The 14,136-nt window shown below is 36.9% G+C and overlaps 1 protein-coding gene across 1 annotated transcript in view; it reads right to left on the bottom strand.

Moving 5' to 3' along the window:
- Positions 1-703: 703 nt before the first annotated feature.
- PDE329 (calcium homeostasis regulator) overlaps positions 704-14,136 on the bottom strand; it is a 35,353-nt gene continuing 21,920 nt past the window's right edge. The window contains exon 3 of the mRNA XM_089788183.1: positions 704-1,201. Coding sequence (XP_089644309.1) covers positions 896-1,201 — 306 coding nt within the window. The 3' untranslated portion in view covers positions 704-895. The remainder of the gene's footprint in view (positions 1,202-14,136) is intronic.

Genomic DNA, 14,136 nt, shown 5'->3' with positions numbered 1-14,136 from the left:
TGTTTATAGGTGTTACAACTGAATGTACACACATTGCATGAAAGAAAAAAGAATTAGCCACTATTACAGACAAGTTTTGTCACTTTTTTTTCAAATTCAAAGTTCTCTTTTTCAAATTTCTAAAATGAAAAATAAACTGAAAAAAAGGAAACGTAAATGAAAAATAAGGCTAGAGAGGTATAAGTGAATCTCAGGTTCCAAGGTTTTATCACTAAAAAATTTAACTAAATAACTTTGGAGTTGAGACAACAAAATTGAGAGATTCAAAATACCTTTTTCCTTGGGCGAATCCAGTAACTTTTATACATTAGGGAAAAGATGGAAACGTAAGGTCTAGAACTTATCTTAAAAGTGAGTTTTAGACCGTGATAATCTAAGGCTAATCAAACTATTACAGAAAACAAATCATCAAATATAAAATATAAATTCAACTAAAGAAGTTAATGGAAGCAATGATTTACCCTAAAAATGTGAAATTGAAACATGCTACACAGAAAAATGAGAGAGAAAAGTAAAAACAAACATTCTGAGGAAAAGCTAGAGTCCACTCCATATAGTAGTGCTGCTTATCTATGGCATCTGGTCATCTGGAACTACAATATCCACTTGGTTAAACAAGGTCATTTATCACACAGGATATTGTTGAGTTATAGACCTGAACTTATTTTAATTGAGCCCAACCTTTAGGTAAAGAATCATAGCCTTGTCAAAAACAAAACAATATTAAGAATCATATTTCAATGGCACATATGAAAAAATAGTTTGTCACAAACCCTGGCAACTTCGAACATTGGGCTTATCCATGATTTGATGAAATATATAACAATAACTGTAAGCATAAAAGCAACTTGGATAGCTGGGAATTTAGAAATACAACCATTGAGTAAGCCAAAAGCTAGCTGTATATAGTTTCTGTATCTTGTTCTAAAATGATGGGTTCTTTGGTTTGTTGTACTTGAGATTTTTGGCTTATTTCATCATTTGCAGATGATCTTTTCAGCCTACTCCATACAATTTTCTCTATCTCAGCCTTATCAGCAGTGGGAAAAACTGCACACAGCATAATATTAAGCAACCTTGCATCTTCTTCTTCTTCTATCATGTCCCTCCCCATGCAACATTTACAAATAGCCTCTAAAGCCTTTTCTGCCCTGGCTTCTATAGGTATCTCTGGAACTGGAGTCTTGGACTTCGCTCTTTTCTGCACAAATATGTCATCTTCAAAAATTAGAGAAACACAAAACAAATAATGCAAAGCTCGGGAATACAAAAGAAATGAAGAGAGATTCAGACACATCCACTAGATTTACTCTGTAGTCTTGTCACATTATATGGAATAACCAGGTATTTCTTGTTAGCAAATGTCAAATATACAGCCCCCAAGTTGTGATGGATGTTGAACCCCAAAAATATGCAAGAGGAGACCAAGTGAGAGTACAATTTAATCATTAATGGTATTCAATAAGGTCCACGCTATCATAAATAAACATGTTGGATCTCATGGTTCAATGAGGTACATGCAGAGACTTGGATTCTAATGAGGAAATTGGATCCCATTAATACTATTTCTGAAGAAGTAACTCCAAATCAACAGGATAGTTTCCAGTAAGAACTACCACAAAAAAGGTATTAAGCAAGCAAATATCTATCTCATGTGCAATTATTGATGTGCTTTGCTGCACCACACTGTAATTTACAAGGAACAGAAAATATATATTAAACATTCTAATTTGCATAATATTCTTAGAATGCCACGCCTCACTCTGAGATCATTGATCTTTTAGGATACAATGTTTTCCTATTTATCTCACAAATCCCGGAATGATACAAAATTGCCATACATAGTTCACTTAATTTCTAGATGGTCCTTAAGGAAAGGTGATTCAAATTCATATAAAACTTGGTAAAACAAAACCACTCTTATTAGAATAATTTTTAGTATCTTATGTTCCTGCTATACTCAACTCATTATTCTAGAACCTTAGTTAATGGAAGGCGAGGGTAGAACGAAGAAAAGCAGAGATTTCTGGAAGTGTAAGATAGTTGCTTAGGTTGCATAGAACAGTAGGCAGAGAACGGAGTCTGGCAGAGAACAGTAGGCAGAGAACGGAGTCCGGACTAACGGAGCGAGAGACATCCGGGCCTAACGGAGCGAGTTCTCGTGGGTCTCTGCCGCAGTGGGGGCGTTTTCACCTGCTTGTCTTTTTGTGGGAAAGGAGGGAAGAGGAAGCAGATGTGACCCGTGAAAGAGGAATCCGGGTGTTGAATTTCAATTTCTATTCAACAGCGTGCAGCAGCCAAGGTAGGGCCGGCAACAGCGGCAATCAGTGCAAGGGCAGATTTGGTTTGGTCGGCAGTTTTGGCAACCAGTGGGCCCAATCATCCAGTGCTAAAGGCTTTGCTATTACTAATGGGTCCATATTTGCGAGATTCCAGAGGTAGATCCCAGGTACGCCTTTTCCCTTACTCTTACTTCTTACATTTCAGTCTACACCTGTTCAGGCTTCCTATATTACTTCTCCTGGCTTTGGTAAATGTACAACGGTAAAACTACATAAGAATCTATATCAAGGCACCAGTGGGTACGATTATGGTCCCCATGGAAGGAACAAATGAGAAAATCATAGAAACACCTACAGAGAAGACACTTGTACAAGTATCATTGACTGATCAACCAAAGATAATAGAGGCACAGCCAGAACTAGGTGGGTCCACCTTGCAAAACACAGGATCTGTCAGTAACAGGGTGGCAGAGAATTTGATAGTCAGGGCACCTGTAACAGCAGAACAACAAACTAATCTGGGAGAAGCTTCGAAACACAATGACATCTCTAGTAACAGTGGCTTGGTCTTGACATACGGGGATAGTTTAATGCACAACAGCATCATCAAGTGGAATCAAGGGAGCTTCCTCATTCTTCCAGGACCCTCAACCAGACACGCGAGTTCATTCAATCTTGGAGGGACAAATGGTAATTTACCCACAAACACTTTGAGCCTCTCACAAGCCAGTGGAACACCCATAGGAGGAAACTACACCTATGTGAACGCCAAGCAATATAAAATAATAATTAGGCGGAGAAAGATACGAAAGTTTAAAAATGCAAAAAGAGGGAAGTTAGCAGCTTTACTTCCAAAACCGATTCCACATACCTCAGATAGCTCAAGGGAGGGAGAAATAAATTTGAGGTCGACTGAAATCTCTGAAACAATTAAGCGGTTTGATAATATCAGAGATATTAACGGCAAAGAGAAGACAAATAATTCTCAGGTGATAGACACAGTGGAAGATGGGCTGCCAAATAATTACAGCCCCACAAGGACACCTATGACATGGTACCCAGACATCTTTGTGAACGATTTGGTAGCTATGAAAGAAAGGGTGTGGGCACTTGAAGAGAGGAGCCAGATAGAAAGTATCACAATGAAAAGAGTTACTGAGGATAACTGGAAATTGGCAGCGGAGGTCAAGTCACTCAGAGAACAAATTCAAAAATTGCAATTTAATATGGAAAAAAGAGAATATGAATTAATATTGTTAAAGAAAGAAGTAGGAGAAAAGAGGACAGCAGCAAGTACTACGGGAGAAGGAGAGGCTACAGAAGGAGATAAAAATCCGCAAATGAAAAATATACAAGATGTCATGGCCAATATGGAAATAAAAGAGAATCAACTTAGAGAACAAATTGAAGAAGTTAGATCATGGGCTAACATAGTAAAGGGACCAACAAACACTCCTATTGACAACATAGAAAAGCAAGTTCGAAGACAGATTAGAGAGGAAAAAGAAATAAATGAGAAAGCAGCAAATATCGTCATCAAAGGGCTACGAGACTATGGAGAACAGGAGAAAACAACGGATTTAGTTAAAGACTTCTTTAAAGACCAATTAGACTGGCATGGAACAATCACACAAGCAAAAAGAATTGGAAAATGGATTAGAGGAGGCAAAGACAGACATGTTAGAGTGACAATGAGAAATACAAAAGATAAAAACAACATTTTCAGCAAGAGGAAGTTTCTTAGAGGCACACACATATATCTCGATGATGACCTCACCGTAACTCAGCAAGAAGAAAGGAGGTAGGAATGGGAAAAAGTGAAAACAGCAAGAGATAACGGTAAGTGGGCGTAGCTACAAAATGGCAAAGCCCAAATCAGCGACAAAATCACACGCAATAAATAGGAACTCGGGCCCACCCAGGAACATTCAACTATAGTTAGCTGGAACTATAGAGGTTATCCTTGGAGAAGAGGACCTGGGTTAGGGCCGATAGCTAAAGATAATGACATCATTATGCTTACCGAGACGCATGAGCATGATGGATGTAGGGTTCCAAATTTTGAAGGGTATAAGAAGGTATCACTGTGGAATGAGAAGATAGATAATGGTAAGGGACATGGAGGCATTACCGTCCTAATAAAAGAAACTTGGAGCAGATTTGTAAACTTAGAGAAAGAAGATGGAAACAAGCAATATATTTGGATTAAAATAACAGAGAATCAGATTTCTAAAAGGGTGGTTGTCTGTTACTTCGCCCCAAAAGGCTCAAAAATGTATAAAAAGCATAGATTGGATCGAGAAGACCCATTTGCTGCACTCAAAAAAGACATAGCAGCCTTTAGCTCTCTAGGGGAAGTAATGATAATAGGGGATTTCAATGCTAGAACAACAAACAACCAAACTCTCAATCCTAAGGAGAGTTACAATGAAAGCAGAGACCCAATTTGGCTTGAAGAAGAAGGGACACAAAAATGGGAAAGATCTTCACAGGATAGCATGGGAAAGATTAATCATTTTGGTGCGGAATTACTAGGTTTATGCTGCCTATATAAGATGGTCATATGTAATGGTTTGGAAAAATGGCCTAAATCAGGTGGAATCACATGCAAAAGATACAATGGACAAAGTGTTGTTGACTATGTAATATGCTCGCAAGAATATGTCGCAAAGATAATTAACTTTGAGATAGAGGACTGCCCCATGGAGCTAAAATCTGATCATAACCACATCTTAATAAGGGTGGCCACTCACTTTAAAAATCAACATATTGTCCCAAAACCTTTACAAAAGAGGAAGATGATTCCGATTGGCAAAGTTTTAATGACACAAGAAAACCATGCTACCTTCCAAAACTCTCTTTTGCGGCTGTCTAGGTTTCCAGAGAACCATCCTGAGTTTGATAAACATCATCTCATGGACAAGGATAATCTTGTTCCTATCATTAAAGCACTGGAGGAGTGTAAAAGATCTAGGGCCACAAGAGAAGCCAAGAACACTTTTCCGGCCAATCCGTGGTTTGATGAGGAATGCAAAACAGCAAAAAGAAATTGGAAAAAGAACATAAATAAAGAAAGTAGAAAGGAGTATGATCAGCTGATTAAAAAGAAGAAAGGAGAGTATGTAAACAAGAGAAGAATCGAGTTGATTAATCTTGGTAAAAACAACCCCAGAAAGTTTTGGAAAGAAATTCAGCAGAGAAAAACTCAGATAGAGAACAACATAACAGGAACCAAATGGCTGGAATATGCCAAGACTCTCTACGAGTGTGATCTAGGAGAACGTAGAACCATGGAAACAGAGACTACAGAGGAGTTATTCAGTGAAAAGGATATTATCCAAGGCATAAGGAGGTTAGCTACTGGTAAAGCGCAAGATATAGATGGGCTTCAAGCTGAATACTTAAAATGGGGTGCTGAAACCCTCACACCACACATCACTAAAATTTTCAACAGTATCAATAGAGAAGGTTTCCCTATGAAATGGACAACAAGTGTGGTGATCCCACTCCACAAAAGTGGAGATATAAATAATCCTTCTAATTACCGAACCATCACGATCAATCCACTATTTAGCAAGTTATTTGGCAGCTTGGTAGAACAAAAAATCAGCAACTGGGCTGAAACAGAAGGCAAACGTGCAATAGGGCAAGCAGGCTTTAGACTAAAACACTCTACTATAGATCATGGCATCACTCTTAGACACTTGATTGAGAAAGTTTGGGACACTCTGGGGAACGAGGCTTTTTGTTGTTTCGTGGACTTTAAAAAAGCATTCAACATAGTGCCACGTAATAAATTATGGGATAGAATGGAAGAGTTGGAAGTTTCTAAAGAACTTAGGTCAGCGGTTTACAAATTATATGAGCAGGTCAAAGCTAAAATCAGAACGACAGAAGGGCTATCAGAAAATTTTGACAGCAACATCGGGGTTAAGCAAGGGTGTCCGCTATCTCCAACATTGTTCGGGCTCTATATTGACAAGTTAGAATAGTGGATAAACAAGACCAATGGTGAGGGGGTGCAGCTGGCCCACTTTGTGATAAGATTGCTCTTATATGCAGATGATCTCATAATTCTTGCTAGAACAGCTAAAGGTTTGAAAGAGCACTTGACAGCACTAGAAAGTTTTTGTCATGAAGTAGGAATGCAAGTTAACACTAGCAAAACCAAAATTATAATCTTCTCACTGAAGAAGAATAGGAGCATACAAGACGAGTTTCTATTTGAAAATAGACTACTTGAGATTGTGGAAGAGTACAAATACTTGGGCATCGATTTTCATAACAAACTCAATTGGGATACTTGCAGATAAAAAAGGATCCAAGGGGGCTGGAAGGCGTTATACTCTTTACAAACCAAGTGTAGGAACCCAGAATTATGGGATTGGATGACCATGAAAACTCTTTTTGGTTTGCTGGTCACTCCGGTTATTCTATACGGATGTGAAGTGTGGGGAGGTAGTATGTCTGAACAGAAATGGCGGCAAGTAGAAAGAATTCAAAAACACTTCATCACATGCAATCTTAAAGTCAAGACCACAGTTCCGAATGAGATCCTTTTGACGGAGGTGGGTTCCTTTCCATTAGAGGCCGTTGCTTTGGTCCGGATGATAAGCTACTTAAAGAAAACCCAAGGGCTGGACACACATCGTTGGCCCAAGTTGATCATAGAGGAAAAACTTGTGAGGCGAAAAAGCAGATGGATGAAGCAAAATGACAAATGGATGCGAAAATGGGATATCAACATCCAAACCTACCCGGATAACATTATAGAAATAAAAAAGTTTGTCAATGAAAAATTTCGCAATATTCTGTGGACAAGACGCATAGGGCGGAAAAAATCTTATTACATTAAAGAATTTAATCCCACTTCTAGTCATGATAAAAAGGCCTATATAAGAGCACCTATTAACTGGAAAGCAAAAATGTTGATAGCACAACTTCGAACTAGTTCACGTCAGCTGCGATGTGAAACTGGTCGGTGGCAAGTTCCAAAGGAAGAGTGGGCAGATAGAACATGTTTATTTTGTAATATGGGAATAGTTGAGACAGAGCAGCACTTTGTCAAAGACTGCCCGACTTACAATGACATCAGATCTGGTTATACAAAAATATTGCAGAACAGGGACTTCAACTATTTATTCGAGGAAGATCAAGTGAAGAGAGCAGCGGATTTGATTACCAAACTTCAGAGAAGGAGAGACAAGTTAACCGAAACTTTACAACTGACTAGTTTCGCTCCTGACTCGAGAGGGTGATTGCATGGGTCTCATAGACTACTTTAGTCTCGTGGACGTCATTAAAATCTATCATATCATATCATATCAATGGCTATTTAGGCCTTATTTTTAGTTTTTTTAAGCTGATCTATTTTTTGACGTTGTCTTTATTTAGACAACTTGCCTTTTAGTTCACGCTATTTTAGTATTTGCAAACCTCTTTTTATTTGTGTATTGTTAATAAAATATATTTTTCATTTTCTAAAGTTTAATGGTATCAGAGAGGGAGTCAGTCTGGGTATGCCTCCCTTTTGTTAATGTTTTAATACTTTTTTCCTGAAAAATAATTTGTTTTATACAGTAAAAAAAAAAACGGTGAAATATCGCCGATCTCCAATCTTTCACGTGACAATTTGCAGGCCGAATATATCACCGATCTCGCAATATTTAGCATGATAATGTGCAGGTTGAATATATTGCACCATAAATTGGCTGCGAAATAAAGGAAAAAATCAGGGTGATGTAATCTGTATATATCGCACGAAAACCAAAAAATCGCTGGAAATTATCATTGAAAAGTCATCAGCGATTTAGGTTTAGTTTTACTTTTTAGACTTTACACAACACTAGGTGTTTTGAGTCTTGACTTTGCACAATGGAGCATTCAGCAGCGGCAGATTGAATTTGTCCCTCCATTTTGCAGCTCCTTGCATTCGGTGACTAGTTGCATTTGTCTGCAACACGATTTGGTTGGCTTTGTCTGCAACACAACTTGCCATTCAGAGTTGACTTTTTCTGCCTTTCATTTGTCTGTGTTTGCCATTCACAGTCAACTTTTTCTGCCTTCAATCTGTCTACACGTCTGCATTCAGTCAGATTTGTCTGCTTCAACTTCCAGGTATGTTTTTTTTTTAGTAGATTTTAATTGATTTGGTTAAAAATGAAACTTAAATGTAATATTTAACTATTTTGTTTTGGTAAGAAAATCACTGTAATAATGTTAATTTGCAATTTAAAATATTTAATACATTTTAGTTTTTATTTTACTGTTTACTATTTTGTGATACTTTAATATTGTTTTGTATTAAACATTTTACTGTTATATTTTGTAAAAATGAATGGTATTAAATTTAAAATACAGAATATTTAAATTACAGTAAATACTAAAAACTAAATAGAGTTATATATAACAGTATTTACTAGTTATAAATTACTGTATTTTAAATTTATAGTAATACTGCTTTGTATATTAGTATTCACTGTATTTTTTAATTAACAGATTTATAATTTATATTTTATTAGTAAAAAATTACAGTTACCAGTAGAAATTTGTATTACAGTTACCACTTCCCAATAAAAAATTTGCTATTTTATAATACTCATTGTTATTGAAAAATCCTGTATTTTACTATTTTTTATATACAGTGAGAAAAATATTGTATATATTTGATTTATAGATATAATTTATAATTGTAATTTGAAATTCCATAATACATGCTCTAATTATAATTCATTGTTTTTTTGCTAGATTCTCAGAGTCTACCTATTTAATCACAAGATGGCTAGTGGCACACAGAAGGACACTTTATGGATACATGGGATTCCAGGGACAAGCGGAGAAGTCCAATGTATCCATTGCCTTAAGCATATGACTTCGGGCATAAGTCAATTGAAATACCATCTTGCAAAGATTCCATGGAGTGATATTACATCGTGTACCATGTGTTTGGAAGAGGCTACAAAAGAGGCTTTGACAAGCCTTCAAAAATTTGAACAAGGCAGCAAAAAAGAAGACATAAATGGCAGCTCCAATAACAACTTTTAGTTCTACTGGATCACCAACAGGTGGAGAGGCTTCTTCTTCAATTGAACCTTGGATACGAGGATCGAGAAGTGTGGGTAGGTCTTTATCAAACTTTTGGGTTCCACATAACACTCTTGGTGCTCAACCCGGCTTGCTAGGCACCACATGGAACAAAGAGATGCATGAGAAGACAAAGGTGGCAATTGCAATATTTTGGATCCGCAATGATATTCCCAATGCTTTATGTAGTCCATATTGGGATAAGTGGTAACTTCAAATTCTTTGTCTGGAAAGGGGTTCAAGCCCCCAACTCGTTATGAGGTAAGTGAATCATTATACGGTGAGGTAAAAAACATTCATTAGCTTTTGGAAGAGCAAAGAAAAGTTTGGGAATAGAAAAGCTGCACTATTATATCCAATGGGTGGACAGATGGCAAGAATAGGGAGCTCATCAACTTTATAGTTTCTTTAGGGGGACAGTTGGTATTTCTAAAATCAGTTAATGCCTCTGATCAAGTAAAAAATTCAGAAAATTTGTACAACATGTTGGATGAGGTGGTAATGGAAGTGAAAGTGGCTAACGTCATCCAGATTGTGACTGATAATGCAACTGTGTATGTGGCAGCCAGTAGACTTCTAATGGAGAGGCATCCCACATTATTTTGGAGCCCTTGTGTTACCCATTGTCTTGACTTGCTCCTTGAGGACCTAGGGAAACTCTAATGGCGAGGCATCCCACATTGTTTTGGAGCCCTTGTGTTACCCATTGTCTTGACTTGCTCCTTGAGGACCTAGGGAAACTGAGTTGCATCGAAAAGGTGGTTAAAGATGGAAGGAATATTGCGAAGTACACCTATAAGCATACATGGGTCTTCAGACTTATGAGAGAGCAAACTAGTGATAAGGATCTTGTATGAGTAGGGATCACACACTTTGCTACTAATTTTCTAAACTTGCAAAGTATATCTGAGACATTGTTTGACCTAAGGCACATGTTTCTAGAGAAGAAATGGTTAGCGAGTCCTTGTGTCAAAAAGCCTAAAGTAGAGAAGGTTGTGAAGATTATGTTTGATGCTAGTTTTGAAGATCTAATGGAGAAGATCCTCAACGTAAGTTTTAAATTCTTGATTGACGATTTATTATTTAATTTTAAAATATTGTCATTTGCTGATTTTTGTATTATTTTTTATGTTCAGCTGTCGGCACTGTTGGTGAAGGTTCCACGAATTGTGAATGGGGATGAAAACCCCATGGGGTTTCTATATGAGGCCACGGATAGGGCCAAAGAGGCCATTGAGCACTTGTATAGGTCTAATGAGACCAAATACTGACCCATGTGGAACACAATTGATCACCGGTGGAACCAACAACTCCACCAACATATTCATGCAGCTGCTGACTACTTGAACCCCAAGTTCTATTTCTCCAACACTTTTAGAGCAGATGCAGAGGTTCAAATTGACTTGGACACATGTTATCGAGTCAGTTGTGAGCAATTAAACTCAAATCCAAACTTATTAATTTCCACTCCAACAGTTAAAACAATGATGCACAATAATAGAAAGTCATACACCATAACACAATGATTTGTTGACTAGGAAAACTGTTAGAAGCAATAGTCAACCAAGATAACTGAGGGGGGGTGGGGGGTGTGAATCAGTAACTGTAATCCAATAATTAAAACATTTATCAACCTCAAGCAATCTTATCCATTCAACCAAAGTAAACAGCAACTATAACAAGATGCACATAGACAATTACATCAAATATGTTAACTAGGGAAACCCTTGATCAGAGGGAAAACCCCGGTGGGAATGATGCCCACAAGATGATGTACTAATATAAATATTTCTTGTTAGAGGATGGACCCTATTAGGAGTCTATTACAACATTTAGTACATATGAGTCCCTGTTAGGAGACTTTGAATCCTTGTTAGAAGATTCCAACCCTGTTAGGAGTTGTAGAAGACAGAAGGACCCACTGTCCAAACAGCTTCTGGGGCAAGACCACTAAACTCACTGTCCAACTGATCTCTCAACTATTCCTTGCAAAATAATTGTATGTATTGTATTTTAACTTCTTTCCTCTGTCTTGTCAACCGGAACAATCACTGTCAAACCTTGTAGACCAGGTCAGGAACCTCAGATCCAAGTATCAAACTTCGGATCACACAATAAAACCTCGGCAATGAAGTTTCCTTCACTTTCGCTTTGCTCTGCTTATCTTCGGATTCCGCTCTTTGTGCTACTTACAACCATTCGCTTCCTCCATACATGATAAAGGAAAATGTTCTTCCTTTATACCGAATCCATAAAACAATTTCCTAAGTCGACTGTTACACCTTCTCAATTAATTATTACAGGACCACATTAAGAACACATTACACTTAGCAATAACATTAACCTTTCGCCTTGCAACTTGAATAACTTTTCGAATACGTAACATTATGACGAGCAAGCTTAGCCACGTCATCACCAACATGTCTTCTTTACATCTTTAACTATAGCTTCTCAGAATAACAACTCTGCTAAGAGATATAACAAATTTACCCGAACATGCCTCTATAAACTCTATCTTAGAACAGTCTTCACTGAAACTTGCATAACTTCTTCCAGACTTAATATCTTATGCTTCCGAGGTTAGTTGCGTATACTAGACACATAGTATAATCTCCCTTTAACCTTGCTAGTGAAAGTGCTCAACGATTTGTCCGTACCAACTTGATCTTTACTGTTGTTCTTCTGTCAGATACCACAGAAAATTGTTATGTTGACATCAATGACAAACATAGCCATGAATGTAACATATCATCATGATAATGATCTAATCATGTTTCTACAATACTCCCCCATAGGAATATCATCAGCATTCATGTTTCCAACAAAAATCTCAGTGAGGATGGCACCCACAAGATAGTGTACTAATATATAAGTTCTTTGTGAAATGGTGTGACCTTGTTAGGAGCCAATTACAATGCATTCGGTACAAAAGTTCTTGTTATAGGACAAATCCTTGTTAGGACACCTTGAACCCTTGTTAGAAGGTGCTAACCCTCTTAAATGTTAATAGGGAAAAAACTAGACCCACTATCTAAATTCCTCCAGCAACTATGAAGATTAAACTATAGGATAACATATCCAAAATCAAGTGAACTAATTGATCACAACTTACTTGCCAAAATTATTTCTTTGAAGCCCAATACCATCAGCCAAACCAGTCTCTTCTCTGCTCTGATCCACTAATCAAACTTGCATCTTCTGACCACATCCACAATTCATGATATATGTGATACATATGATACATATATCCAGGGGAAACAACTTTCATTTATACCCTTTCCAAATAATTAATTAGGTCAACCTCTTAAAGCTTCCCTAATGTACAATTAATAGCATAGGACCACTCTAAGGCATACACACATTATTAGGCATCGTTGCAATGTTTACATTAAGGTTCTCACACTATAAAATACAATTAATACATTTTGTAATGAAGATCAATTTGTTTCCTTAACATATTCGGTTGTCAATAAAACACATGGTATGTTTCACTTCACCGACCTTTCCAGAATGATCTCTAAGCCTTGCTATCACAAACATAGCATCATGCACATGTCTTTTATCGTGATCTAAGCTCATTGACGTTACTTCATCCTCGCTGATAAGATATAACCAATATGCTACCAACTATCTTTGACAATATTTCTTGTATATTGGTATGCTACCAGTCTTCACTAAATGAATTGTAACTCAACCAATACTCATCATTAACTCTAGGGAACATATATATGTTATCTATACTTATCCATGAACATAATCCTAAGTTCACATAGCTTAAACTGTTATATGTCAACTTCGTTGTGCCAAAATCTTCCTGTGATATACAAAATCTTTGTCTATCATGGTCACATAAGTTGTCATCAATGACAAAACCTATCATCAATATAACACATAAACAACATATCCAAGCGCCAACCAAACCTCTATTCCTAACAGTAACAACAATAACAAAATGTTCTAAAGAACTTATGACTACAAGACACGTATCGTCTTATGTAGGGTAACTAACAAAATGGCCATTAAGGGAGGGTATTTAAATATTTTCAGTATCTTAGGCTCTTTCTATATTTAGCTCATTATTCTAGAACCTTAGTTAGTGATCATTTAGGCTTTATTTTTAGTTTTCTTAATTTGGTATATTTTTTAGACATTGTCTTATTTAAACAACTTGTTTTTTAGTTCACACTATTTTGAGCATTTATAAAACTCTATTTATTTGTGTATTGTTAATACAATTTTAATAAACTAACCAAGTACTACCCTTATGGTCAATGACTGAAAACATGGCACTAACAATTAATCTCCAAATGACTGTATCCCAACAATACAAACTCACTGCAGTTAACCCATCATCATTTGAAAGCACACATAATAATCCTATGAATTAACTATGGTAACTCAAATTCCCACGAGTGGAAGTGAAGAATAATTGAGTTGTGCCCAAAGCTCGTTCCCCAACTAACTATACTGAAGTCGTTGAATACATAGAGTTATAAGTACAGAAGTAGATGAAAATCCATCTCCTCTGATCAAATCGTATCTACCATCCACCCTCAACCAAGAACTACTCATGTGTTGAACTAATGTACCCATCACACTCATTTCTAGATTAGAAACTAAACTTGTGTAAGCTGATTGGAAAGTGCACAGCAGTACTAACCCTAGAAATTGATCCTCTATTGCCATCATGTCACCAAAACTCATCACTAAAAATTGCACTGTGTCCCAAATCCTGTAATCAATTTCATTCTCATCACTGGAGTCAGAAAGG

This window comes from Cupressus sempervirens, chromosome 6 (assembly GCF_028749045.1).
Source record: "Cupressus sempervirens isolate cs-2001-9-10 chromosome 6, ASM2874904v1, whole genome shotgun sequence".
Taxonomy (NCBI): Eukaryota; Viridiplantae; Streptophyta; class Pinopsida; order Cupressales; family Cupressaceae; genus Cupressus; species Cupressus sempervirens.
The sequence above is the reverse complement of the archived record's forward strand: the minus strand, read 5'-3'. Positions and strand labels throughout refer to the sequence as shown.